The sequence below is a fragment of the Chrysoperla carnea genome, chromosome 1 (assembly GCF_905475395.1).
Source record: "Chrysoperla carnea chromosome 1, inChrCarn1.1, whole genome shotgun sequence".
Taxonomy (NCBI): domain Eukaryota; kingdom Metazoa; phylum Arthropoda; class Insecta; order Neuroptera; family Chrysopidae; genus Chrysoperla; species Chrysoperla carnea.
This window is the reverse complement of record NC_058337.1, coordinates 110,152,954-110,178,812: the sequence shown is the minus strand read 5'-3', so window position 1 is coordinate 110,178,812 and position 25,859 is coordinate 110,152,954. Positions and strand designations below refer to the sequence as shown.

Sequence of the window (25,859 nt, the reverse complement as noted above, 5' to 3'; positions counted from 1 at the left end):
AATAAAATATATTTATTTTAAATGTAAATAAATTATGAATATACGTATTTTTGTTTCTTTATTTACAATAAAAAATAAAATTCGAACATGTTTTTCTTTAATATAATAAATAAATATTTTAAAAAATTTAAATTTTTTAGCTTTTGTTTTACTATCGAAAATATAGAATTTATTTTTTTTACAAAACATGTTCTCTAATTCGTTTATTAAAAAATTATTAATATTTCTTCAGAAAATTTTCTATGATGTAAGTGATGTGACCTTGTTAAAAATTAATTCTTTTTGATATTTAATTGAGAAAAAATAATTAAAGAAATAGTAAAGAGAGAGAGATGCAAATCATTTTTCAGTTTTTTTCGTTTTTTGCTGTGATGTTGATTAAACATTAATTTTTCTAAAAATTACGAAAGCTAAAGTACTATTGCTTTTAAAAATTATTAGAAGAAACTAGATTTTTTTTCTCTTTTTGTATTCGCATGCTAAAAATTTTTCAACTGAAATATAATTTGCTTGAAATCAATTCGAAAATTTCACTCCAATTTGCAAGTGTTAAATTGAAGTTCTCTAGATTGATGGTTTTAAATTAATATTTTATGTACAAACGCACTTATTAAAGTAGCAACCATTTTGCGATGAAACACATTATTAGATGTGGTAATATACATAATGCGGTGATTGAACCAGCTGCACCAGTTACTTGAATATCGCTATCTTTTAAAAATGGTCTATCAATTACGTGAATGATTCCATTGGTACATTCAACATCTGGACGGAATACTGGAATTCGTTCATTCTGCCATTCAATTACGAAACCTAAATTAAACAAATTATTTGCATTAGTTAAATTAATTTTTCTTTTGTTATTTAAGTATTTGCACTAATTTTTTGTGTAAGTGTTGTTTTTAGAAAGCGGTGAGCTGTTTTAGTGTAAAAATTGTTATGTGTTTAAAGTAGCGAAAGTATTAAAGCGACCTAATAAAGTGTATATTATTATAAATGTAATTTTTTTTAAAAATATTTGCCAATTTTAAAAGCACTAACAAATAATAATTATAATTATTGATATAAAATTTAGATAACTAAGAAAAAAAACCAGCATCGATTTTCTATGAACATTAGGAATTTATAGATAAAAGTATTTTTAAAATCATTAAACCTAGATTACACAAAAATTTGTTAACGTAAAGACTGATTCGCTTCAGTCTGTTACACAGATAATCAGACAAAGCCCAGATAAACTTCTTCTCTTGTGCTTGCGTTTGGAAGCTAGATTTAAAGGGGAGTAATTTCAGTGTAACACATTCAAAGAAATTCCCGGCTGACTTTCAAGAATTTCGGAGATTGTTGTCGGATGTTTGTTTTACTAAGATAACTTTAAAACAAATCTGTTTGTAGTGTCAGCAAAATTTTCAGAATGAATTAACCATTTCTGAATTTCTAGAACAATTTTGGATTAATTTGATCGTTGAAATCGATAGCTGTTAAAAAATAGTTCACAAAAAAAGAAAAGAGTTATTTTAAATTTGATCACGATAACATCACAAGAAAAATATTTAGTTTTGGTAATAAATGATTCAATGGTAAAATAACTATTAGGTGTTTAAGTGTAAGCGTGTTTGTGTTGCAAAAGTGAAACATAAATTTCATTGAAAATCAAATAGAAATAACTGAAAATTAATAAAAAAAAGGTTATTTTTAAATAAATGAAACTTGTGAGTTTGGAGTTTTCATTTTCATATGAATTTTTGAAAACCATACAATAGTTTAATCATTTTTTCTAGTTTTTTATTAAAAAAAAAAAAAAAAAAAACTGAAAATAAAAACCATTTAACAGAAAAAACAAATAAAAACGACATTGAAAAAAAAAAACATAGACCATATCGCTCTAACGTAGTACAGTGAAAACAAAAAAATTTGATTAAATTTTATCATGAAGCCATTGTAGTGTTTTTCTTGCTATACAGGTGAATTTTATTACAGTGTAGGGAAAAAATTTTGTAATCCTTAAGATTATTTTCTTTTTTTTATGTAAATCGTCTTAAAAATTGCAATTTTTTTCGTAATAAATCTTTTTTCGTGAAACCAGGTTAATTGGACCATTTGAAAAAAGCCAATGCTTTAGGTGGGAGCATAGACTTGTAGTAAATTAGACCGCTAAACAAAATAGCCTCCGAAGTAGCTACTATCGGTTGATTCAATTAATATTTTGGCAACTACAAATCATTATAATAAACTTAGCTGCTAGGGAGACAAAATGAGTCAAAAACATAGCGAATATGTTTTCAAAATACATTCCGGGAGGTATTTTCTTAAAACTTCATTCTCAGTCTATACTTAGTAAAGGTTGCACTTGAGAAATATTGATTCAAATAAAATTAATAAGTGAAGTACACTTCTCGTGTATAGTAGATTGACAGGAAAGGACGCTAAAAGCTATTCTTATTAGTTTAGAGGATTGTCAAGTTTGAATTGATATACATTAAAAAAATGATTTATATTTTTTAAAATGAAAGTCAGAAAAAAAGTAAATTAACTCTCCTTATAAAAAAGTAATGTTTGATTAGTAAAAGGTTGGGACTAGAAAAATATTTTCTTTTAAAACCGTGTTGGGAGAATTCTAACACAATTCTTTGACAACCTGTATTAAAATTAACCTGTTATTGAATTTTAAAGGGTACATATTTTTGTTTTACATAAAGCCCACTAAAACACTCCGTTAAACTCACCAGATCCATTTGGATGAAAGTCTCCAGCTAAATGAAATAAATATATTCATAAGAAAAAAGATTTTTATATGAAGTTTTTTTTTGAAAATAAATTTAGGTATTGTAAAATCTATGAGAAAGAAGAAATAAAAAATAAAAAATCTTTACCTCGAGTACCAGATTTCTCATTATCTCTAATTCGAATTTTAAGTGAATCACGAACTGTTGGTAAAACAATGATTTGTTCATTATTTGTTTCATTTGCTAATAATCGCATTTGTTTCATTGTGAATGGAATATCGGAAATTACTAAATGTCGTTCAAGAATACTTGTAGCCTGTAAAAATAATCGTACGATTAGGTGGAGTTAATCAAACATTGTAATTTTTCTTTTCCAATACTTACATGATATGCGAATTCTTTCATGAATAATTTCTTATGAGTTGATGGATACATAATTTCAATTTCTCTCCATGCCTTGTCACGTGGTACGAAATATGTGAATCGTTTGGTACGATCAGCCAATTGGTCGTTGAATCGGTTGGCTTTACCCAAAACGAATGTATCACTGTAAAAAAAAAAAACATGTTTTGAATTGGAAAATCTTCTTGAAATCCAAATGGAAGTTGAAAAGTTTTTATGACTCGTTCACTGAAAATATGACGTCGTGGAAGAAATTTTGGGCAGAATATATGCGAAAACCGTATACATTTAGAAAATTAGGTCGTGAGATATTGAAATTTTAGAAATTGTACTTGCTCGATGGTAAAATTACACTTTGAATTGTACTTCGATTTACTTCTGCATCCTCCGTATTCTTTAGATTTAAAAGATAATATAGTCACATGGACAACTATCATCAATGAATGATCTGTGGCAGATTGTTGAATTGGAAAAGGAAATCCAAAAATATGATTACCCCGAATTTAATAAATGGAATAAATTTTGAAATGATACTTACTTTAACATTGGATCAGTACGTAATTTTTCCAAAACACTTGTATATGGAACTCCTAACACCCGATCGATAATATGGACAATACCATTTGTTGCAGCAATATTTGGTTGAACAACAGTTGCATTGACGCCACCACCTTCAACGCTGAGAACTTTTTCTGTGCCGGTGTTTACAACATTAAAATACAAAGTTTTACCAATTGCAGCAGTCTGAACCTGGAATAACTAATATAAGCACAAAGGTCGATTTGTTGTCCAGGTCTACTAAAGACCCTTACAAAATAAATTATATTAATGGTATGCATTCGTGTGTGTATTTTAATAATCTATAAAATATGATTATGCGAGATGCAATTATTTATTTAGCTAATCATATTTTAAGCTTTGTTTTTCTTAGTGAAGTGCTTTCAGTGTGTGGGTATGCTTCATGCAGAATATCCTTTTGGGAATTTGCATTTCTTACTGATTTTAATTGGTTTTTATTTCGTTATGCAATATTATTAGCCTTAAAATGTTTTATTTATTACGTAAAAAAGTCCAATCTGAGTCATTGATTCAGTTACGGCTTTAATTAATAAAATCACATCTGGAGATCAACCCAAATAAAACAATTTGATAATATTGAAGCTTTTCCTTTCAGTCGATTCCTCATGCAATTATAGAATATATATTTCAAACAGATCGATTCGTAGGTTCTTCCGATCTAAGAAATTCAACTAAATTTCGAAGAAACTTGGTCGAAATGAAATGTGAAAATTATGTCGAAACTCAATTTGAGTAAGAAACGGATCCTAAAAACAAGGAATTTTAAGTCTGTTATATATGTACGAAAATGTAAAAGTATGAAGAGGATAAAGATTTTCAAGTATAATTTTCATAGACCGAAGGTTTTTAATTTGTTATTTTAGAAGTTAAAGCAAGATAAGTAAAATAAAATTCATTTATTTATTTTAACATTATAAAACATTTTAAGTTAAACTTTTCATAAGTCTATAAAATACAAAGCTACGAAAATAATAAATTATGCAGAAACAAAAAAAATTGTGAAAAAATATGAAAAGTTTTTGTAGGTAAATTTATGCGCTTGCGCAAAACCGTGCATTATTCATGCTACAAATATTAAACTGTGTATAATCTAGAAACTAAATTTTAAAATATTCAATCAAAAAAAATTTTATGTTTAGCAAGGATTTAATAATTGATAGGATTTATATGAATATTTTTTGTCTAGATTTTACACATTAAACAATTTAAAAAAATAAAATATGATTTTTAATGGAGAGTGAGAAAATTGAAAATAAAATAACATTAATAATGGTTAGTTTTTCATTTTGGAAAAAAAAATTATGAAATATGAAATGAATTTTTCGTAAATACACTGTACACCAAATATATACTTTGGATATGGTAAAAAAAAATTTGTATTGTTTTCCAAAATTCAATATTTACTAATTTTAAAATGAAAGGTATAAAATGGTTTTTTTATAAAGACTGATTCTATCGAAAACCATCGAAATACATTAAAGACTGATTCTATCATTATACAGGGTAGGGTGGTTTTTTTTTATCGAGAAGTTCCTGGCTATTAGAAAAAGGGAAATTTGTATGTGATTTGTTTCAATGCATTTCTTAGCTTAAGCATTTCTTTTTCAGTTGTCATTCAGGAGTTATCATCGTCGTGAACGCAAGAAGAACGGACATTCGAGTAACTATATTTTGTTGGAATTGCCGAGTCAGTGATTTCCAACGAGACATCCACAGGAAATACAATACCAATTGAAATGACTGTGTTTCCGTCCGATATACAATCTTAAGTTTAGTTAATAACCTTGTGATTTAAAATGAAAAAAAATCCTTTTTTCATTATGGAAACTTTTATTTTAATATTTAACCTACGTAAGATTGTGGCTCGGGTAGGTAGAGAATAATTAGGATTGACATTGAATCTCTGGCGAAATTCATATCCTATCATAGTTACTTACTCGTCACCTCAAACAAAACATTCATGTAATGAATAATGCATTCAAGGCTTTCAGATAACAAATTCATTTTAAGAAAACGAAAATCTCTCTCCTTGATAGAGATCGAGAACTAACCGGTCAAAAAACAATTGGATATTTTGGCCCGTCTCGTATTACTAATTCAATCGATAACTAGCAATGGACCCCTTACTGGTTACACATTTTTTTTTAAACGTTGCCAAAATTTGTCTCATTTATGATGCTCGAGTCGTGTTTAGTAGAAATTATTGTGTATTCTAATCTGCTTTCAAATTTTTATTCAATGTCAATTTTGGAGGTTTATGGTAAAGGGTAAAAATATTTATTATTCGAAATAATATAAAATAAATATCCATAAAGAAATTAAGAAAATACACATTTCCCAGGAATCCTAATTCTGCCGCGAATTCGGTATAATCAAAATATAACCACTAGGCTGAAAATCTTCAAAACGCTAGTGAATTTATTTATCCAGTATGAAATATGTATATAATTATTTTTTATTTCGGAAAAACTAGCATTACAGAAATGAAACTCAGCATTGGGGAGTTTCATGTATATGCATTGTTAGTGGATCTTAAAAGGTTCTGCATTTACTAGCGGAAGTGCCTATAGTCTTGATTTAGTTTGACTTTAAGTAAATAATTAAACAATTCTTATATTAATGCTAGATATGAAGAAAAGTTTTCCTCAGCTGAAACGACCCATAACTTTCGATATTGTTTTAGAAAGTTTTGTCTTTCAATTTCATTTTCATGTTTATAAATTTGGTGTACAGCATACAGAAAATGAAGAAAATCATTGGCATTAACTGATTATTAAATTTAAATTACTTACAGACAAACGAGGAAACGTAAATACGTTTCAAAAATATTTGAATGAAATAAAAAATATAAGAATAAAAACAAAAAAACCGCGAAATTTTGAAAGCGTTAAACCAAAAAAAACACTTGAATATATAATTAAATACTATTCTTTTTAGAATAAAAAAAATTAAAACCTATTTTTTTTATAAGATTTAAAAAAAAAAAACTTATTTTTTGGTGCAAATGAAAATAATAAAATAAATGAAAACTAAAGTGAAATTTATACTTTTTCAAAAGCATAATTTGATCTGTTGCTAATTTTTTGATCTAATCTAAATTTCTTTTTATAAATATTAAGTGCTTCATATAATTGATTCATTACAAATTGTTTTTTTGTAAAAAATAAGGTTTTCAGAAAATATTTGAGCAAGTTAAGCTATATTTATGGTTTGCTTTTCAGATAGAACAAAACAAAAGGAACATAGGAATTGAAGTATAGTAAAAATGACCCATGTTTAAGTTTTTATGTAACACAAATGGTAAGAATAAAATTATAAAAAGTAATATAAGTTTAATATTGAGAAAAAAGACGACAAATCTTTTTATCAGCGTAAAATATTAAATTAAAAAAAATATTATAGCACAAGTGATAAAATTTTGGCTGATACAAAATGGATCAATTTCGTTCAATTAATACGATAATTTTAAAAATATTATGGCGATATTGAATCAAAAAAAATTCTTAAGATCATATAAAAAATATTAGAAGTTACCAAATTGGATATTTTCAATTATGCATGTTTTAGAACCGGCATGGGCGAGTTATTTTAAGTAGAAGTCATCATTGTTATAACTTTATTGTGTGTCATAAACTTTATTGTGTGTCTCTTTATCCAAGCCCGCATTGCTCATAGACGAGGAAGCGAGATGGGTATACGAATCTTCTACCTATTTCAGTTTCTCTAATAGTAATGATATAGGTAGAAAAAAATGTTGTCTCTCTGTCTTACTCGTAATTTGGGTTGTCACTGTCTTACTCGTATTTTAAGTGAGGAGTCCGAGGGACTTCTCTAAGTCACATTTGCCCATGCCTGTTTTAGACGCTTTTAGACTTTTTGTTTAAAAATTGAAAACAACCTTAACACTTTTTGCATATGTAATCGGTGAAGTAACTTTGTATACATTTGTGTACTTTCGTAACAAAATAGTACAACGAATTACATACGTAAGCTCAAAAGTTTTTATTGCATTCAATACTCTAATTTGATCCTTTTTTTTGTATAAGCTTAGTTAAGTTGAAAAACTTATTAAAAATGATTTTTTCAAATAAAAAAGCTTGGCTTATATCTATGAAAATTTGAATGAATCAACCGCAAAAGATTTATTAGTTTTATACACAGACTGTTTGAAAAGTTTTTTTTTTTTTCACATATTTGTCGTCAATCTATATATAAAACGAAAAAAAATATAGTAGTATATAGTTTTTTTTCTGCACTTCTACATCTGAATCTACATAAAGCATTTTAATTCTCTTTTTATACATTTTCATCTCATATTACTGGCATTTAAAAATAAAAATTATATTTTTGCTAAATAAATAAAATAAAAAAATGATATGAAAGACAAAATTGAATAAAAAGTGTACTTACTGTATGAATATTACTCTTCTCAATTTTCTCCAATGGAAGACGATCGTTAACCAAATGCAAATTCAAAATTTCGCGTAAGTAGTTTCGATCGGTGCTTAAATGTTCTGTTTCATTTAATGCTTCATTGCTGGGTGCGAATAATGTTAAATCACGCATATTATTTAATTTATCCATAAATTCTGGTGCGAAATCCATAACTAAATTGTAAAATTTGTACAATGGTCCATCTTGATGTTCCTAAGTAAATTAAGAAAAAACAAATTAATAAGAAATATTTTTTGGTAATTTTTAAGAATTTTTTTACAAAATAAATTGAACGCCAATCACAATCATTCGAAATTAAACAATAAATAACAAATTTTGGCGAAAATGGAGGAGGGGTGTATTGAGAACAGGGAGCATGTCTGTAAAAAAAGGCATGTTATAAATATAAATTAATGGTTATAAATAATCATTTTATTTTTCAATATAAATTTTCTTTCAAAAGGTTATTAAAAAAAGAACATTTATTTCTGGCATCATTATATTTTCAGAGGTGTATTTTAAATCGAGAAAATAAAAGGGCGTAATTTATAATGTTGAACTACGCAGTTTAGCAGAAATCGAGCATTATGTCGAAAGAATTTTAATGAAATTTTTACGGTTTATTATTACTTGTAAATACGTTTATTTTTATTTCCAATTTGATACCTATTTAGCTGAAAATCCGCAGATTTTTATGAATTTAACATGCTAGTAAATTATTAAATCCCGATACTGTGATCTTCTTACCTTATATTACCTATACTAACGAAATTAGCTAAGTGCTAACGATCTAAAAAATCAATCCTTTGAAGTTAAATTTTAATGGAGTTTATAAGATTTTATTAAACATTTTATTTGGATTTTAGAGTAAGCGTTTATTAACAACGACGAATAAACTTCTGAGTCTACCAATAGAAATCTAATCTAATTTTTTAAAGTTTTAAGGACTGTGTTTATTTTGTCTATTCAATGAACGAATTATTACGAAATTCACAACAAGTTAAAGTAAAATAAAGATTTTATTAACCGCCAACTATCAATTCTGTTCTGGGAAAATAACTACACAATTCGATTTGTTTGATTTAGAAAAATCAAAAATGAAAAATTAATCAAAATGTTTGGGCAGACATTTAACACAAACTAATATATATGCAGTTTGTTAAAGAAAACGTCCAATGTTTTGAAAAATTATTAGAGTACAAAAATAGTTTGCCTTCAAAAATTCTATTGTTTTTTAACTTGACTACAATTGGCTTTTTGTAGAGCAACAAAGTACTAAGAAACTAAGTACTAACTAACACACAGCATCTTAGTTATATATAGTATTCTTTGCCTGCAGAACCGAATTCAACACCGCTATAGACAAAAAATAGTATTTGTAACTTCTACATATTTATATATTATCCACTGAGTTTTTATACACAATTTTCATAATGATAATATTTATTTAAAGATATAGGCAATATTATTACATAAGTAATGAAATAATTGTATGAAAACTCATAAATAATACAATTCTACACTCAACGAATTATTTTAATAACTTAGATAGATGTTCTGATTGTTTTACTCAGTTTACTCGGAACTTTGTTGTTCTGCGCAGAGTCATTCAAAATAATAATTTTGGAAAAACACTCACACACAATTTTACATAAATAACATGACCATAAACACGCACAACATTATTTTACTTACAACAACGAAAAATTTGTATTATTATAAAAAAAACAATAAAGCAAAAATTACCTACATTTCTAAAACTTGTTGAGAATTCTTAAATGATTTTAAAAGCAAAAAAAATTCAAATATCATTTAGAAAAACTCAATTTTAACTTTTAAATATTATCAATTTTGATTTTTGAATGCAATTCATTGAAAAAAATTTATTTTTGCATATGGATTTATGAATAAGATATCAAAATATGTTCAAGATTGTCACAAATGTTCAATCGTCTAAAAGTTCATGTAAAGAAAATATCTAAATCTATCCTGCCGTTTTGGTGATTAAATTTATACATTGTTCGCCTGGTGAAAAATTTTGGAAGAAAATTTCGAAGACAGTTTTAGGCATTGTGCTGGATTTGTTTATAAACACCATTGAACGGAAATATTATCATTTTGTTCTCTGACAACCGGTGTATTAAAATAGAACTACGATGACAGGCTTAAACTAAGCTTTAGCAGGCATTGAATAAATAGATAGATAGAAAACCATAGTAATTTACAAAAATCATTTCTCACTCTTTTAATTCTCTAGTCATTACCACTCCTGGTTTTTTATTTAAGATTTAAGTGTGCTTATGACTGCCGTATTGACAATTTGACGTCCTTGTTTTCTCCCCTAGAAAAGTCCTTTTATAATTTTATCGAAGACACTATGGCTAGTAAAAAAATTTAGTTAGTTCTTTGGTAGGGTACCGTAGTCAGTCTTCTATATGAAAACCTATTAAGCTCTGCAAAGCAGCGAAAGCAATTCCAGTCTTCATATACTGTAAACTTATCGAACTAGCCTTCTTTGTTCTCGGATCAAAATTTACGGGAAGAAATTAAAAATTATTTCATAAAAAAATAAACTGTCGAGAAGAAGATAAAGAGTCGTCTGACTGCCAGACTGGTGGCTTACACTGGCTACAATTGCTTAGTGCGTAGTTGGCCGTTAGATAAATTTATGTGACGAATACTATAACCAATAAATTTAAACAAAAACACAACCCCTTTCCAAATGAAATATGATACAGACGGAAGTATAGTCTGTTTCAATTGCATACTTCTCTTATGGTTTGTAACTTTTTTTTTATAATCCGGTGGGTAGTTAATTTTTTTTTAAATAGAGATTTCAATATTTTAATCAATATTTAAAAAAAAAACTCCCCCAGGTTATTAATTATACTTAATACTTTCGACGTGACCACTTATTGTTTTTAGAATATTTTATGATCCGAATCTTCTTATTATTTTTCATTTATTAATTAGTGTTTTGCTTGAATGGGGTGTATATTTTAAATAATTGTACTTGCATGAATACTTTTCTCATGCTCTATAAAGCCATGAAGTGGAAAAGGATGTGTTGAAAATTCGAAGTTTTGAAAACAGAAACACGTTAATCAATAGACAGCATAAAAATGTAATATTAAGAAGACAGATTGTATATTGCATATAAATAACTGTAATGATTGATGAACAATAAATAAGTAAGATTTATTTATGATTTCCGAGGTATTTAAATCAATTTATTAAAGCTGAAAATTGTTATATAGCTTGTATATTGCATATAGATAACAGTTATGACAGCCAGTCAGTTAGGTGTTTGAATAGAGCAGGTCAGTCAGCCCTTATTTATGAACAATAAATACATCAGTTTCATTTATGATTTCCGTGGAATTTAAATGAATTTATTAAAACTGAAAATTGTTATACAGCTTGTTTATTGCATATAGATAACAGTTATTGCAGCCATTCAGTTAAATGTTAGAACAGGGCTGGTCAGTCAGTCCTTATTTATGTACAATGGTATTTACAATTTTGTTATACGGCAATATACAAGCTGTATAACAATTTTCAGCTTTAATAAATTCATTTAAATGCCACGGAAATTATAAATGAATCTGATGTATTTATTGTTCATAAATAATAGCTGACTGACCTGCCCAGTTCAAACCCCTAACTGAATGACAATCAAAACATTTTACGAAAATAATTTTGGAACAATGCAATGAAACGATTGTTGTTATTTTCAGAAAATTTGCTTTTTTAAGCTATCATAATTGGACCAGCCAATACTTTTTGGAAGTTTACACTGTTTAAGTCTGCGACGTTGTTTAACATGTTTTTTAAACAATGAAAAATAATGTAAATTTTGGCACCAGATAGGCCTTTATCAGTTGACATTCTAACCTTACAACTTCATCGTATTCAGAAAATGTATATGCATTTTCATAGTTCTCGTTCTAAAAAACACAATTGATAATATTTTCCAAGTATGTACTTCTAATGAACTAATAAATTTAAAAAAAAACATAAATTGGAGAGCGTCTGTTTTTCAATAGAAAAATACTTACAATGTCCTATTTGGGCCACACCAGAGTACGTCATGCATCACATAGTCGACCATTAGTTCCCAATTAACGAGACATGCAATAAAAGCAAGGAAAAGAGAGATACACACTGAGAAACATTGATATACAAAGAAATTTATTATTATTTACTATTTATGCACGAGGTACCCGATAATTCAGAGAAAAAATGATGGTATTCATTAAAAATTTGTATAATTTTTTTTGAAATTTGAAACGATTTTCTAAAATGTTATAGTCCCGTTGCCCATTAGCATACATTGTCATTGACTAATACTCTAATTCTAGAAGTTGATTTGATTATTAAATATGCTTAGGATAGTCAATTTTTTAACGACAAAAATTATTGTATGTGGGGCGTTCTCTTGCAGGCGGCACGGCTAGTTTTTAATCGCTCCCGTGAGCTTCCATTTGACGGATATCCAGTTTGTGTTTATTTTTGAATTAGGAAGACACTTGAATAATAAATCCAAAAATAGCTTTGTAAAAAGAAGATTTTCGTGACCCGACAAATTAGAAAACTGCAGAAAATCGCAATTTTTAAGTTGTCAAACAACGGAAATACTCTTTAATTTATAGTCGGGCAAAACGATTTTTGCATTTGTCAGGAACTCAATTGCCTTCCTAATGACCTATGAGCGAATATCCATCAAATTGAAGCCTGTGGAGGAAATCGATATCTCTTCGAGCTGCGCAAAAAAGGACGCTTCACTTAGAAAAATTTTCGACTAAGAATAATTAATCCACAAATCAGTTCTTAGTCATTTATCAATGACGAATTAAGCTGATGGGTACAGCCTATTAGATGTAAGACTTGGCCTATTAGATGTTGACACAAAACTTCTAAATTATTTGTTTCAGTATGGCAACTTGTTAACAGTTTGAATTACATCTTTTTTATGAGAAAATTGTGGTCATAGCGTTGGCCATCGGGGATTTATCTTATAGGAAGGACAATTAAAAAAATGTGTTACATATTTCTTTTGATTTGTCAAGAGGAAATTTTTTTTCTTAGCCAGATATTTTTCTTTTATCCGGGTTCGAATCCAGGCAGCGGCAGTGTGAACAATTATAATTAATGGGAGTGCAGAATTGATCACATTGTCGTCGCTTGGATAAGAACGTAGTAACCGACTCCACCCAAATCAAAAATGTAATTGTAAATATAATTTGTAATTAAATAAATAAAGATTCACAAATAATGATGTGGGTGGCCTCTGTTATAGGCGTATATGCCAGAGAAACGGAGGTTAAACCCCATTATTATTATTATTATTATTATTATTTTTCTTTTATCCACGAAAATCGTCATTGTTTTCTGATGGCTCTGCATCCGTAAAGGCGGCATATTTGTGGCAGAATAGAAAACGGCCGATAAAGTATGAATAGCAAGAGAAAAATATATATAGTTAACCAAAAATCAGATTGTAAAAAGTAAAATTACGTTGGCAGAACAATTAAAAAACTTTGCTTAAAGCACCGCTATAACGCCCCGACGAACAGCAGTATGATCATCATCTTTCTTTCGCGAATTACGAAATGAATTCAATTAAATCGGTCTATTTAAGTTTGCCATATTAAATCAAATGACCAGGAAATATTATGTCACTGGCTCCTGGCCAACAATTTTTTAATTTTTTATTGTGAAAATGAGTTAATGATTTGCGCAAATGCATTCGATTGATAATTATTTGCCTTTTTTGTTAGTTGTATTACATTTTTATTGTGACAAATGTTGTTTTTGTATCAGGTATCCAATTATTCTCGATAACGTATATTAAAAGTTTCAAGTTAGATTCACTCATAGGTACCAAAATTAATTGGTATTACGATAGAAAATTTACTGCCCACGTTTTCAAAATGAATTCCAATTATATATTTTTTATAAACTTTTTGGTAAAATCAAAAAGTTTAGAAACATATTTTTAATACCAGGAGTAAATTTTTTTTCACTGGCTTGCCTATCGAGCTTTGATTTATTCGAAAGTAGAATAAGGATTTTGTAACAGTTGAGTTGCTAACTTTATTCATTCATGATCATCGTGATAAATAAGATGATATAAGTAATTACGCCCATTTATCTCTTATCTCGAATCGAATGTTAAAATAAAGATAATTTTATTACATAGTCGCCTAAACTTGCCTGCGAAAAACCAATTCAGAATGACGTTTGCATGGTTTGGTATTTTTGTTTAAAGAAGTATTGACCATATTTTTTTGGCAACCTATTGCCGGGATATTTTTTAACATTTGATAACCAAATAAATTTAATTCCGCAAGCAGATGAGTAAAGACCGACCTTAATTCGTCTTCTGTAGTATTATGGCTGTTAGAGATTTACCATATCTAAGTATGAAATAAGGTAGATATTTTGTAAAAAATGACACTTGACTTTTCTATTTAAACCTCAAATAGATAAAACAGCTTCTCGTTGTAACCCAATGAAAAGATTGTTAATAATAGCGTGAGTTCGTTAAAAAGTTATTTAGCAATAACTAGTTATGAATTTATTTATTCCTTAATTAAATTCATATTTATATTGAATTTTAATAAAATACTTCAATATTAATTAATTAAAAGTTTTATATGTTATTTTATTTTATTTCAAATAAATATTATTTTATACTTTATTCTATTGGATAATTTTATTTATTAATGAAAATATATACAGGGGAATTTTTCAACTTGACATTTGCAAAAAATGTATGAAAGGAATTTGAAAAAATGCTTAATGAATTCACTAAGAATTCTAATTTCTTCACCTCATTGTAATTTTCTTAAAGAATAACAGTTCTCGCATAAGAAATCAATGAAAATTTCTTTTATGTTAAGATCACAAAAAATATGCTAATAAAAGATAATAAAAGTTATCTTTCTTCTCCTATAACATCAGAATTACTTATACAAAAAATATTAAACATGTCCACCTAAAAATAAATGATTTCGGAATTCATTGAAGTCAAATAATCAAACTTTGGTTTGAAACAATTTTTTGTATCTAACTTATTATTTTAATTTTTTTGCAAATGCCAAGTTTAAAAAGACACCTGTATATAAATTTCTGTACTCAATAATAAAGTTTTTATACGTTTAACATAGATTTGCATACCATTTTTAGATGGCTTAAAAATATCTATTGAGTGTATGTTAAAGTTTTGATTACCTACTTGTCTATATTTAAGGAAGGTAAAAGATTTATACGAGAAATTTGTTTTAAAACCAGACTTTTTTGCCTGACTAAATGACATCAATAGCCTCATCAATAGTCATAAATATTTGGGGCAGTTCAATTTTCTATTTCCAAAATATATTAAACGCTTTTGCTTTGGAATTGTTAAAACTCAAAACGGATTCTAATAGTAAAAATTTTCACTGAAATGTGAACATTCATGTGACAATTTTTTTCGATTTAGTTTCGGAGGGGGCGGCTCCGAAAATCAAGAAAAGCTATAACTTGCAAAAACTTGCACTTGCAACCCTTATTACCTATTGTTTTCGAAGCTAGGTTCTTCAATGGAATTCAATAAGTAAACATGGCAGAACCGATAAAAATTTAACCGTCGTAAAAAGTAAAAACGAATTTGTTTTCCACAGAGACACTTCGCAAACTATATCTCATTCTTGATAAACTGATATAATTTCCAGCCCCATCCAAAGAAGAAGCATGAAAATGGTGCACCTCGTCATGTCATGCTACGTTATTTAAATTTTAGCTTAAAATTTTTATTTTTACTAAATTTTCCACAAAAGTATAAGTAGATGCTACGTTTTTGATGTTCAACTTTGGTGATGAAATTTATATCTCACAATGTATTTCCGCTAGCGATCTAAGTTCTGATTAACGATTATAATACCTGATACAATATGAATATTGAATATTATATAATTATTTATTTTATTAAAAAAGTTTGTTGTATAAAAATGTAATATCAGATACAAACAACAGAGGCACAACTACACGCAAATAAAAAAATGGATTAGGTACATATCGATGTATGTTTTGTATTATTAATGTAGTAATAATGACTGGAGATACAGTTAATTAATTTAAATGAATATTTGTAAAATATCTGAAAAATTTATGATTTTGTAAATTGTGTTTATTGTTTTCAAACTGAAAAAATGTTTAAATAACTAAACTATTTTATATGTAAATAGTATGGGGTGTATCAGAATAATATCTATTACTGAACCTTTTGTAACGCGTGAACACTTAGTATATATTTTTATGTACCATTGTCGTAAGAAGTAAAATAAATCATAATTATGTGGTTTAGGTTAAGTTATATTGACTGTCCACAAAGGACACACTTAGGCTATAGAGCCCATTGTAGTACCATATGTGTTTTACCACCTTTTCCGCTGATAATTTTTATTTATCAGCTCCTCAATTATTTTCAGAGGCTGAGTGCACCTCCTTCATGCATATACCATGCACTACACCAGCCCATCACAATTATTAATTAAATTAAGTTTTGTTGTGACGGTGGGAATTGAACCCACTACCCTAGGAATACCGCGAATGGCATTGATTACGCTTTAACGAACTGAGCTACTAGGGTTGAATTATGTAAGATGTAAATAATGTATTATGACGTCGAGATAAGACGGAATATCAGTTTTTTGTTCAAATTTTGACATATTGTACATCATATTCATTTCATTCTTCTTTGAAATTTAAGTTCTAAACTTTCGAAATGGGTTGAAATGGTTTTTGTTCTGAAAAAATTCAGCATTTGGCAAGTATGTGAGCTAGCTTTGTAAAAGAAAATTTTCATCTAAGAAATGAAGGTTCGAAAAACAAATTTTTATTAAATATTTTTTGGAGTTGGCCTCTAACGACATTACTTAGTGTTAAGTAGACTTTTATTATTCCAGATCTAAACTGGTGAGTTGAATAAAACGATGGCTGACTTCATACCACATTCCGGTTAAGAAAAGGAAAAAAAAGTGCATTTGCATAATTTTAACCAAGAAAAACGAAAGTACATAAAAATTAAAGTCTGCTTAAAGTCTGCTTATCACTGAAGCTGTAATGTCTTTCGTTCTTGAGTAGGCAACTTAAGAAAATGATCCAGTATTGTGTAGTAAAATTCTAACAGAATTATCGTCATTTTGTCTAAGCGAATCGGTGAATAAGGATTTTAGAGCCAGCCTAATATTACGTATTGGTGGTATATGCTTTGCTAGCCAAATGGCGAAATCCAAATGGCTCCTCGTCTGCGAAATTAGATAATTATAATTTAACAATAGTATTATTCTGATTGGTACACCCAGTATCCCAAAAAAACTAATAATATTAAAAAAAAATAAAATAAAAATAAAAGAGTGCAATAACTTGTTTTTTAAATCCATTAATTTTGGTTTTTTTTTTTTTTTATTAAAATATTACTTTAATTTTTTATTTGTTTAGCGGGTGCATAGTAAATGCAAATAAATTCGTAGATGTAACTATAATACGAGTACATTTACAGAGAGAAACTACAAACAATGAAACATACGGTTTTTTTATTTTTAAATATAGTATTTTTTTTTAGTTTAGCATTTATTTTTAATTAAAAATAAAAATAAAATGGTTCTGCGCTTACACAATATTACAATACGAAAAATAGGGAGGAAAAAACAAAACAGCAACGATACATTATTATAGTTACATATAAATTTATAACAACACAAATATATTTTGTATAAAAATAAAAAGAAGCATTCTCAACAAGCAGAAAATAAAAAATTTGTTTATGTTTTTATTTAAAAAACCCTTTTTAATTGGTTACGAAGAGTTGATAATAAAATTGTAAAAGGTAACAGCATAATTTGTTTTTTGTGTTATAAGTATTGGGAAAATCATTTTGTACCATACTTGTAGTACTACATGATGACATAAATTGGCTTTCAGCAGCAATTTAATAAATAGATGAATATTAAGAAGCCATAGTAATTTACTAAAATACTGTTCACGGGTATGAATGAACTTAGTAGTCATTCATTGTTCATTCTTTATTGATCTAGTTATTCCATAAACCACTGCTTTTTTTGAGATTTTAGCCAGTTTATGATCACCATAATGCATACTTGACGTCAGAAACGGTTGTGCAAAATATTTTTTGTAATTTTTTCAAATCAAATCTTAGTCTATACGGAATCCTTAATTGAATAATCTGCGCTTTTAAGTACTGGGGTTAGTAGACTTTTAAATGCGTTACAAGCTTAAATTTACAAGTCTCCTGCTTCCCTCTTTTTTTTTTCTCACTTCAGCTTTCTTAGCGTCTTTGCGTTTTGTGTGAGAATTTAATAAAAATTTTTGATTCGCCAAAAATAAATCCAAAAGAAGTTGACTTTATACTTTAAGAGTCATTAGTAAAGAAAATCTTAAGAGATAAAATATTCATATAAAAAAGTCAATTTGTACACTAATTTTTCAAAATAATGCGTTTATCTGTGTATCCGCGACCTTTGACTTAAAAAAATATCAAAGGTTCTATTGAAAACTATATTTAGGTTCTTAGTAGAAAACTAACAGCCTTGTCTGCGATTTTATTAGGCTGCCAGCCTTAGCAAGATTTAATGAGCAGCTTCCCACTAGCTTAAAAAAGCTATTTTAATTGTTATTGTGCAAGTTTTAAAAAAAGTTATGCTGTTACCTTACACTAAGGCATAAATTTTACTATCAACCCTCCGACCAGTATATTCCCAAGAAAATTATCAAAAATAAAAATCACCATAAAATGTGTTAGTAATAAATTTGTTATTGAAATAAAGGGTAAAAGTGTTATTAATTAATAAAAGTGTATTTAAAATAAAAAAATATAAAAAAATTTTTGTTAATGAAATTAGAAATTAAATTATTTACCTTAGAAGACTGCAGATTTGAAGACGCCGAAGTTCATAGAGAAGGAAATAAGTAAAAGAGTTTTTGTTATTTTTTTGATGGTATGAACTTATTTTTTTTGAATTTTGAAATTAATTAATTATTTTAAAAAAACTTTCAACTTTGGTGCAATTGTGTTTGAATATAGCAGAAAAAATTGCTTTAAAATTGGTGTAAGATTTTGCAAATAAGAGTGCAATATGAAATAAAATTTTAAGAAGCTTTTAAAATTTATGAAGTTTTTGAAAAAATAATTTTACTCAATTTTACAAGCTTTCAAATTGGAAAAATATCTCGAATCGCGAAGAGTACAGTTCAGTGAACAAATATAGGTGAAAATTTTCATTATTTGGGCTGTTGTTTTTAAGTAGGCTACAACCAAAATTTGCGAAATTTTCCAAGATATTTTGGGAATTTCCTACAAAAACGGTTGGTTTACAATTCCATCGAAAGGTAAGATAATTCTGATTCTTTTCATTAAATGCGGTGGTATGAAAAACACTAACGCTCCAAAATTTTGAAATCTGTTATTTTAAGATTTCGTTATATATGTTCATTTATACCTTTTGTGGCAAGTATACTCATGAAGCTGAAATTTATTGCGTAAGTTTGGGTTATAGCAAAAAGTCATTTTGGAGAGCTGTAAAAGAGGGTAAAATTTTGTACCTAAATACATTCACCTTAATGTAAAGTTATTGCATTATAAGTTGCAAAACAGGAAAAAATTAGCAATAATAGAGGCAGGGTTATATTTTAATTGTTATAAAAAATGTGTAGCTAAAGAGGTTAATATTTTATCTATTAATATCTAAAAATTTGCGGTTTGATATTAAACTAATCTCAGATCATTTAAAATTACTGAATCGATTGCAATCGCAATAACTATACACCAAGGGGAAAATTAATAAAAACCACAAACGCTTGAATTAATTAAAATAATAAATAATATAAGCAGAGGAAACTGATTTAGATTGAACCGAATTCAGTTTTTTTTAGGTGGATTATTATAGACAGTACTAGTTTTCAATGAATAATCCAATTATTCTAGGAACAGTATTTATAGATTATTATTATTCGAATTATGTCAATCGAAAATAAAAAAAGGAATACATTTGAACAAAGATTAAAAAAATACACGTTATTACTTAATCCGATATAGAATATAGGACATTCTCTTAATCCACTATACCCACTAAAAATAATATTCGTTTTAAAAATAAACGATCGAAACTTGTTTTCATTACATTGTATTTCGTAAATTTTGTTCGTATCTTACACCAATTTATTTGAAATTTTTACAATATACAGAGAGTCTTAAAATTATATGGCATACATAACAGTTCAAATTTTTAATCCTTGACTATAATTCTCGAAATAATAAGAAAGACAATAATATGTCGAATATGTTTTGGAACTTGAAGAGTAAAATTGGTTTTAGCTAAATATAATAAAATATACAAAGTGGGATAGTTTGACCAAAACCAATTAAATAAATTTATACTTTTTTTTAAAATCCCTTCAATTATTAAGTGAAATTTACTAATATCTACTGATTATTATTGGCTACTAGTTTTTTTGATGAGCTTAAGCTAACCAAATTTGGTAAGCTGGGTTTCTGCAGTCAATAACAGAACACGGTGTATAAAGCTAAAAATAATTCCGCGCGTGGAGCTAAGTATGATTCTGTACGCAACAAACACTGAAGTTCAGTTCAAATCATGTATTGTTCCTATGCTTGTCCAAAAAAATACAAAATGTGGATTCTGTAAATTGGTAATTTTGGTTTTGGTAAAAAGATAGGCTTTAGATTGAATTGCCATATTTACCGTGTTATAAGACTTGAACTTTACGCAAAATAATGTAAAACTTGACTAGCTTTTCGCTGTTTTTGATTACCGGAAAGCCATTCGAATTAACTACATTCAGCCTATACAAAAAGAATGGCTAAACCAAATTTACGATGTATTAATGATTTCTATGTACGAGTGTGAAATTAGCACAACTTATTCCGAACTGGGGAAAAATCATCAAATATTATTAAAGTATTTTCCCGAGTCATATTGTCGTAAGGTAGAAAACAGTAGACATTTGGATAAAGGGAAGAATTGGTAAATTATTTGCATTTCTGCGAGAAAAATGTCAATTTTTTGAATCATCTGTATTTTGCAAGTTTTAACATTGACTAATTTCTTTTCAACCGGGTATTGCCACTGTTGTTATTCCAAGTAGTTTTGTTTTCACCTTAGTTCAGCGTTTTTTAAGAGCATTACGTATTCCATTTAACAAATTGAAAACAAATTTTTAAATAAAAATAACAGTTAAATAGTGTAATTTGTATACTCAACAAAAAAAACTATAGAGGAGGTTTCTGATTCTTTGAATATATTATGTATGACAAAATTTATTAGACACCCCATCGCATATTATTAAAAAAAAACAGTTTTTTTTTTATCTGGCGAAAACATACACAACATATTTTTTGTATAAACATTAATATTTATCAACGAAAAGTAAAGCATTTTATTTTTTTATGTTTTGGAAGGTATATATAAAATTATGTTTATTTATTTAACTGATCTAACTTTTTTAACAAATTAAATAAATTAATGCTTGTTTATAAATAATAAATAATTTATTTTGTATTTTATAATTTCATGTAAATATATGTACCTTCAGGATATATAATCAAAGAACGATTGTATGGTTGTCAGCTATATTTTATGTTAATTAAATTTGGCTGCATCAAAATTCGTGACAATTTTTTAATATTTGAAAGTAAGTTATGATTATTATCTTGTCCTCGATATTCAGTTGGGAGAAGAGATTAGAAAACTGAAGGATAAATTTCGTTTTTATAGCTAGCTTCGGTGCTTACTGAGTTTTACTGTTTAAATTTATAGAAATTTTCTTTATGGTGATTGTGTGGATACACATATTAAGGGAAGTTTTTAAATTTTAGGTGACTTTGGTCATTAAGACGTAAGAAAGTAGAATCTTACAAAATAAAATTAAAAAAGAAAATAGAATCACCTTAAAAATGCACAAACAAATAAAAAACAATTTAAAAGTAACAATTTTTTTGAAAAATTACGTTTTGAAGTCGTTGCTAACCAACCATATCCTTAGCTTAAAACTGATTTATTGGAGTCGACTTTGAAGCATAATTTTTGACAAGAAAACTATTGATAATTTACTTGATTTTTTAATTTGGATTTAAGAGATCTTTTACATCCAAATGATTTTTTTATGTCTGATGGTGCTGGCGCAGGGCAGTGTACAAAATTTCATTCAGGATATGCTCTTTATTGACATTAATTTAGGGAGTACCAACAATTATGTCCTGTACGAAGGTGCCACGCGGATCTAGAAATTTTTTTCGGGGGGGGGGGGGGCGGAGGATTTTTGTCATTTCTGTTTTTCAATGACCCATGTGACCCCCCCCCCCTTAGATCCGCGCCTGGTGCCACAAACATCATACAGAGTCTCGTTCTTCCATTTAACTACGATTTCCGTTAAGAGAATTGGAGCAGATAAGAACAGAGAATTAAGCCGGCGTCAAGGAAAAAGATTTGTAAAAAAAACTTTGAAATTAATTTTATTTGAAAACTTAAGAAAACTTTTAAATGATTTATTGGTTGTAGCCATGTTTACAAATCTGTATTTATTATAGATACATTTTAAGTAATGTAAATATGATAAATTTATTCATAATTTGTTTGTGTAAAGTTATATAACCTTTAAACAAACTAGAATCACAACTTTCGTGTTAATGTGATAGAAATAAAGCAGTCTATAGACATTTAGATTTGTCAAAACAAAGTCATTCAACTTTTTAAAACTTATCATTCAGATGGCATACTTTCTCATTTTATCCAATAATTTTTACACCGAAACAATCGTTTTATTAGTTTGTTGGTAGATCTGCATCTATATCATCTTAGAAAATTCGCTGGGCGTGCACAATTCCTGCTAGGCGACTTTTTCTATAATCATAATGATACAATTTTGATTAATATCCTTGGGTAATCCGTTAAAATAAAAAATGCTTATACAAAAGTTGTGTATGTTATTCAAAATTATTCTCATTTTCTATATTGTCAACACAAAAAAGCAAATTTCACTTCTTTTTTTTTTTTTTTTTTTTGTTTGAATCAGAATAAAAAACGCAAAAAATAATAATGTGTGTATTTTGTGTATATATTAATATATATTTTTTTGAGTAATGAGAGACACAGGACATTTATTTATGAACTGAAAATATGATGCATAAATTATATGTATGACGTAATAACAATGTATGTGATACGGTAAAATTAAATAATGAGTTCATTAAAATTTTTTTGTGTATACGTACCAATATGCTTGTAAAGGACACATGTGAGTAGTGGGGAGAGTAGTAAATGACCTAGGAGACAACCGTAGTAAGCCCTTCCATGTAGCATTAAAGTTCATGTATTTGTAAGTCGTAGCTTCTATCAGACTTAAAAAGGCACTAGGTTTTATAGCAGTAACTGTCTCGTTTTCTGTGCGCCATAAAATTTTTATTAAAGATTAAAAAAAAGTTCGACGATTTGATAAGATCAACGTTAGGGCAGGAACAACTGAAATTACCGTTGAATAAATTTCAAGTGCCTCCTATAAGAGATTTATTTTCCTTCAATGAAAATATATCTACAACATTGCCAGCATGTTGGAACATTAAACTTGACCATATAACAGAGTTGACGTGCGACCACGTATTCTTCTAAGTTTCAAAGTTTAAAGTTTCTTTTAGCTGCCAAAAGAAATTCGTTGAACTAAAATCCCTGAAAGTTTGATTTCAGTGAATTTTAATTCTCTATGCAATGTTTGATTCTAAAAATTTATTGTGATGTTGTAAAGATACACTAATTGTGGAAGCTTGCAAAGCTACAATATTTTGGAAATTATTTAAAATTAATGTTTCATGTCTAAAGTTTGTTTTTTTCATTTAAAGTCTCAAATAGACATTTTGGATTAAAAATGCAATGATGGATAAGAACGAAGTGCCCGATTCCACCCGCATTATAAAATTAATTAATGTTAGTAAGTATATTCGAATGTAGTTTAAAAAATTAAATAAATAAATAAAAAAATGATGTGGATGGCCTCTGTTATAGACGTGGTTTGAGAAACGGAGGTTAAACCCCATAATTATTATTATTTTATGCAAAACATTTTTCTGTACAAAACTAACAGAACGTCAAAGGAAAGAACAATAATTTCCCATATGTTTTTACTCATGTATGCTGAGTTCTCCAACTAAGCAAATTTTTAGAAAGCTTGGAATGTAAGAGGGTGTAAGAGTTGCTGCTATAGTTTTTTTTTTTTATAGAAATGCAATACAAAGAAAATTTTGGCTGTAAACTATCTTTTTTCCAGGTTTTTAACTCACTTACGATCTGTATCTTTAAATTATCACAGTAAAATAATAATTTAAACTAAAATATTATCAGGGAGGGTTTACAGCGATCGGCTCTCTTACTACAATCAAAAATACAATTTGTTAAAACTCCATCATGTTGGTTATATATTTTTTAATAATTTAAAAATAACTAAAATTAGCTCATCTACTCAAAAGCACTTTTAGCAATTTTAGCAAACTAATTATAAAATATTAATTATTAAATTGTTAATTTGACCGTATTCACAAAATTGTGTTTTGGGAAAAAAATAAAAAACTTTATTTATTATACCTATATACAATAAATATACAAATATATATTTACAAACTAAATTCGAGGTGCTTAAAAGAAGCTTTTTATAAAAAACGTGATTGAAAAATAAATAGAAAATTATATGACGTAATGCAATGAAACAAAAATGAAATGTTATAGAAGCTTAGGGGATTTTTTGATTGTGAAATATGACATAATGAACTTTTTTTGGGTTGTGAGCATTTTTATTAATTAGTGCCCTAGTTATAAGGTTAATTTATTATTTTAAGTGATGAAAAAAAGTTGAATTACCTCTAAAAATGTGGTGACATTTGTATCGACAACCATTAATGGGCGTTGAATCAAATGTACAACACCATTTCGTACAGGAATGTTGGCTTTGACAATTTCAGCTAAGACAACACCAGCAGCGAAGTTTGAATTTCCTTGGAGTGTGTTACTTTTAACCATGGCTGTGAAAAAAATATGTGATTAAATTGGAATACACAAGGAGATTATAATTATTTAATTTTACAAAAAATAACTATTTTCTATAGATAGTCGGATGAAATTCTCGCCGTTTTTTCGGCGCAGTAAACGCAGTAAACGCAAGCGTTCTCAGATGAGCGCCGTACTACGCGGAGAAAACTAAATAATATCAGTAAGAATTCATTTTTATTTTAAAATAAAACAAGTGAAAACAAACAATTGACTGAGTTAGTTGTTTAAACACTATGTATAGACACTGTTGATTACTCTATCACATTGCACGTACATACATGTCATACATATATAACTTGCCATCTTCCCATATAAAACATACTATACAATTTGCGCCATCACGGGTAAACACTGATGTTTACGAAAAAATGTTTCAAACAAAAGTTGTTTATTAATTTATAAGGAACATTTTTAAATTTAAACTTTTTTTCTATCTCTAACGGTTTACAAGATGGGTCCTACGGACCTAAGACCCAATTGACCCTATGTTATTTATTTACGAACTCGACCTCAATTTTTACGTCCTAAGCACGCTATACAAATTTCAGCTTGATTTCTCTTTTCGTTTTTGAGTTATCGTGATGACAGACGGGCAGACGAC

The 25,859-nt window shown here is 27.8% G+C and overlaps 1 protein-coding gene across 6 annotated transcripts in view; it reads right to left on the bottom strand.

The window, feature by feature from the left end:
- Positions 1 to 469: 469 nt before the first annotated feature.
- LOC123296626 (fasciclin-1) overlaps positions 470 to 25,859 on the bottom strand; it is a 451,184-nt gene continuing 425,794 nt past the window's right edge. Inside the window, exons 6-14 of one of the 6 annotated variants that reach the window (XM_044878184.1) lie at positions 25,070 to 25,230; positions 19,065 to 19,073; positions 12,200 to 12,205; positions 8,118 to 8,354; positions 3,667 to 3,887; positions 3,111 to 3,273; positions 2,874 to 3,042; positions 2,727 to 2,753; positions 470 to 813 (exon numbers count right to left, since the gene is read on the bottom strand). In XM_044878184.1, coding sequence (XP_044734119.1) covers positions 611 to 813; positions 2,727 to 2,753; positions 2,874 to 3,042; positions 3,111 to 3,273; positions 3,667 to 3,887; positions 8,118 to 8,354; positions 12,200 to 12,205; positions 19,065 to 19,073; positions 25,070 to 25,230 — 1,196 coding nt within the window. In that variant the 3' untranslated portion in view covers positions 470 to 610. The remainder of the gene's footprint in view (positions 814 to 2,726; positions 2,754 to 2,873; positions 3,043 to 3,110; positions 3,274 to 3,666; positions 3,888 to 8,117; positions 8,355 to 12,199; positions 12,206 to 19,064; positions 19,074 to 25,069; positions 25,231 to 25,859) is intronic. The other 5 variants (XM_044878200.1, XM_044878224.1, XM_044878192.1 and 2 more) reach the window with 5 other exon arrangements.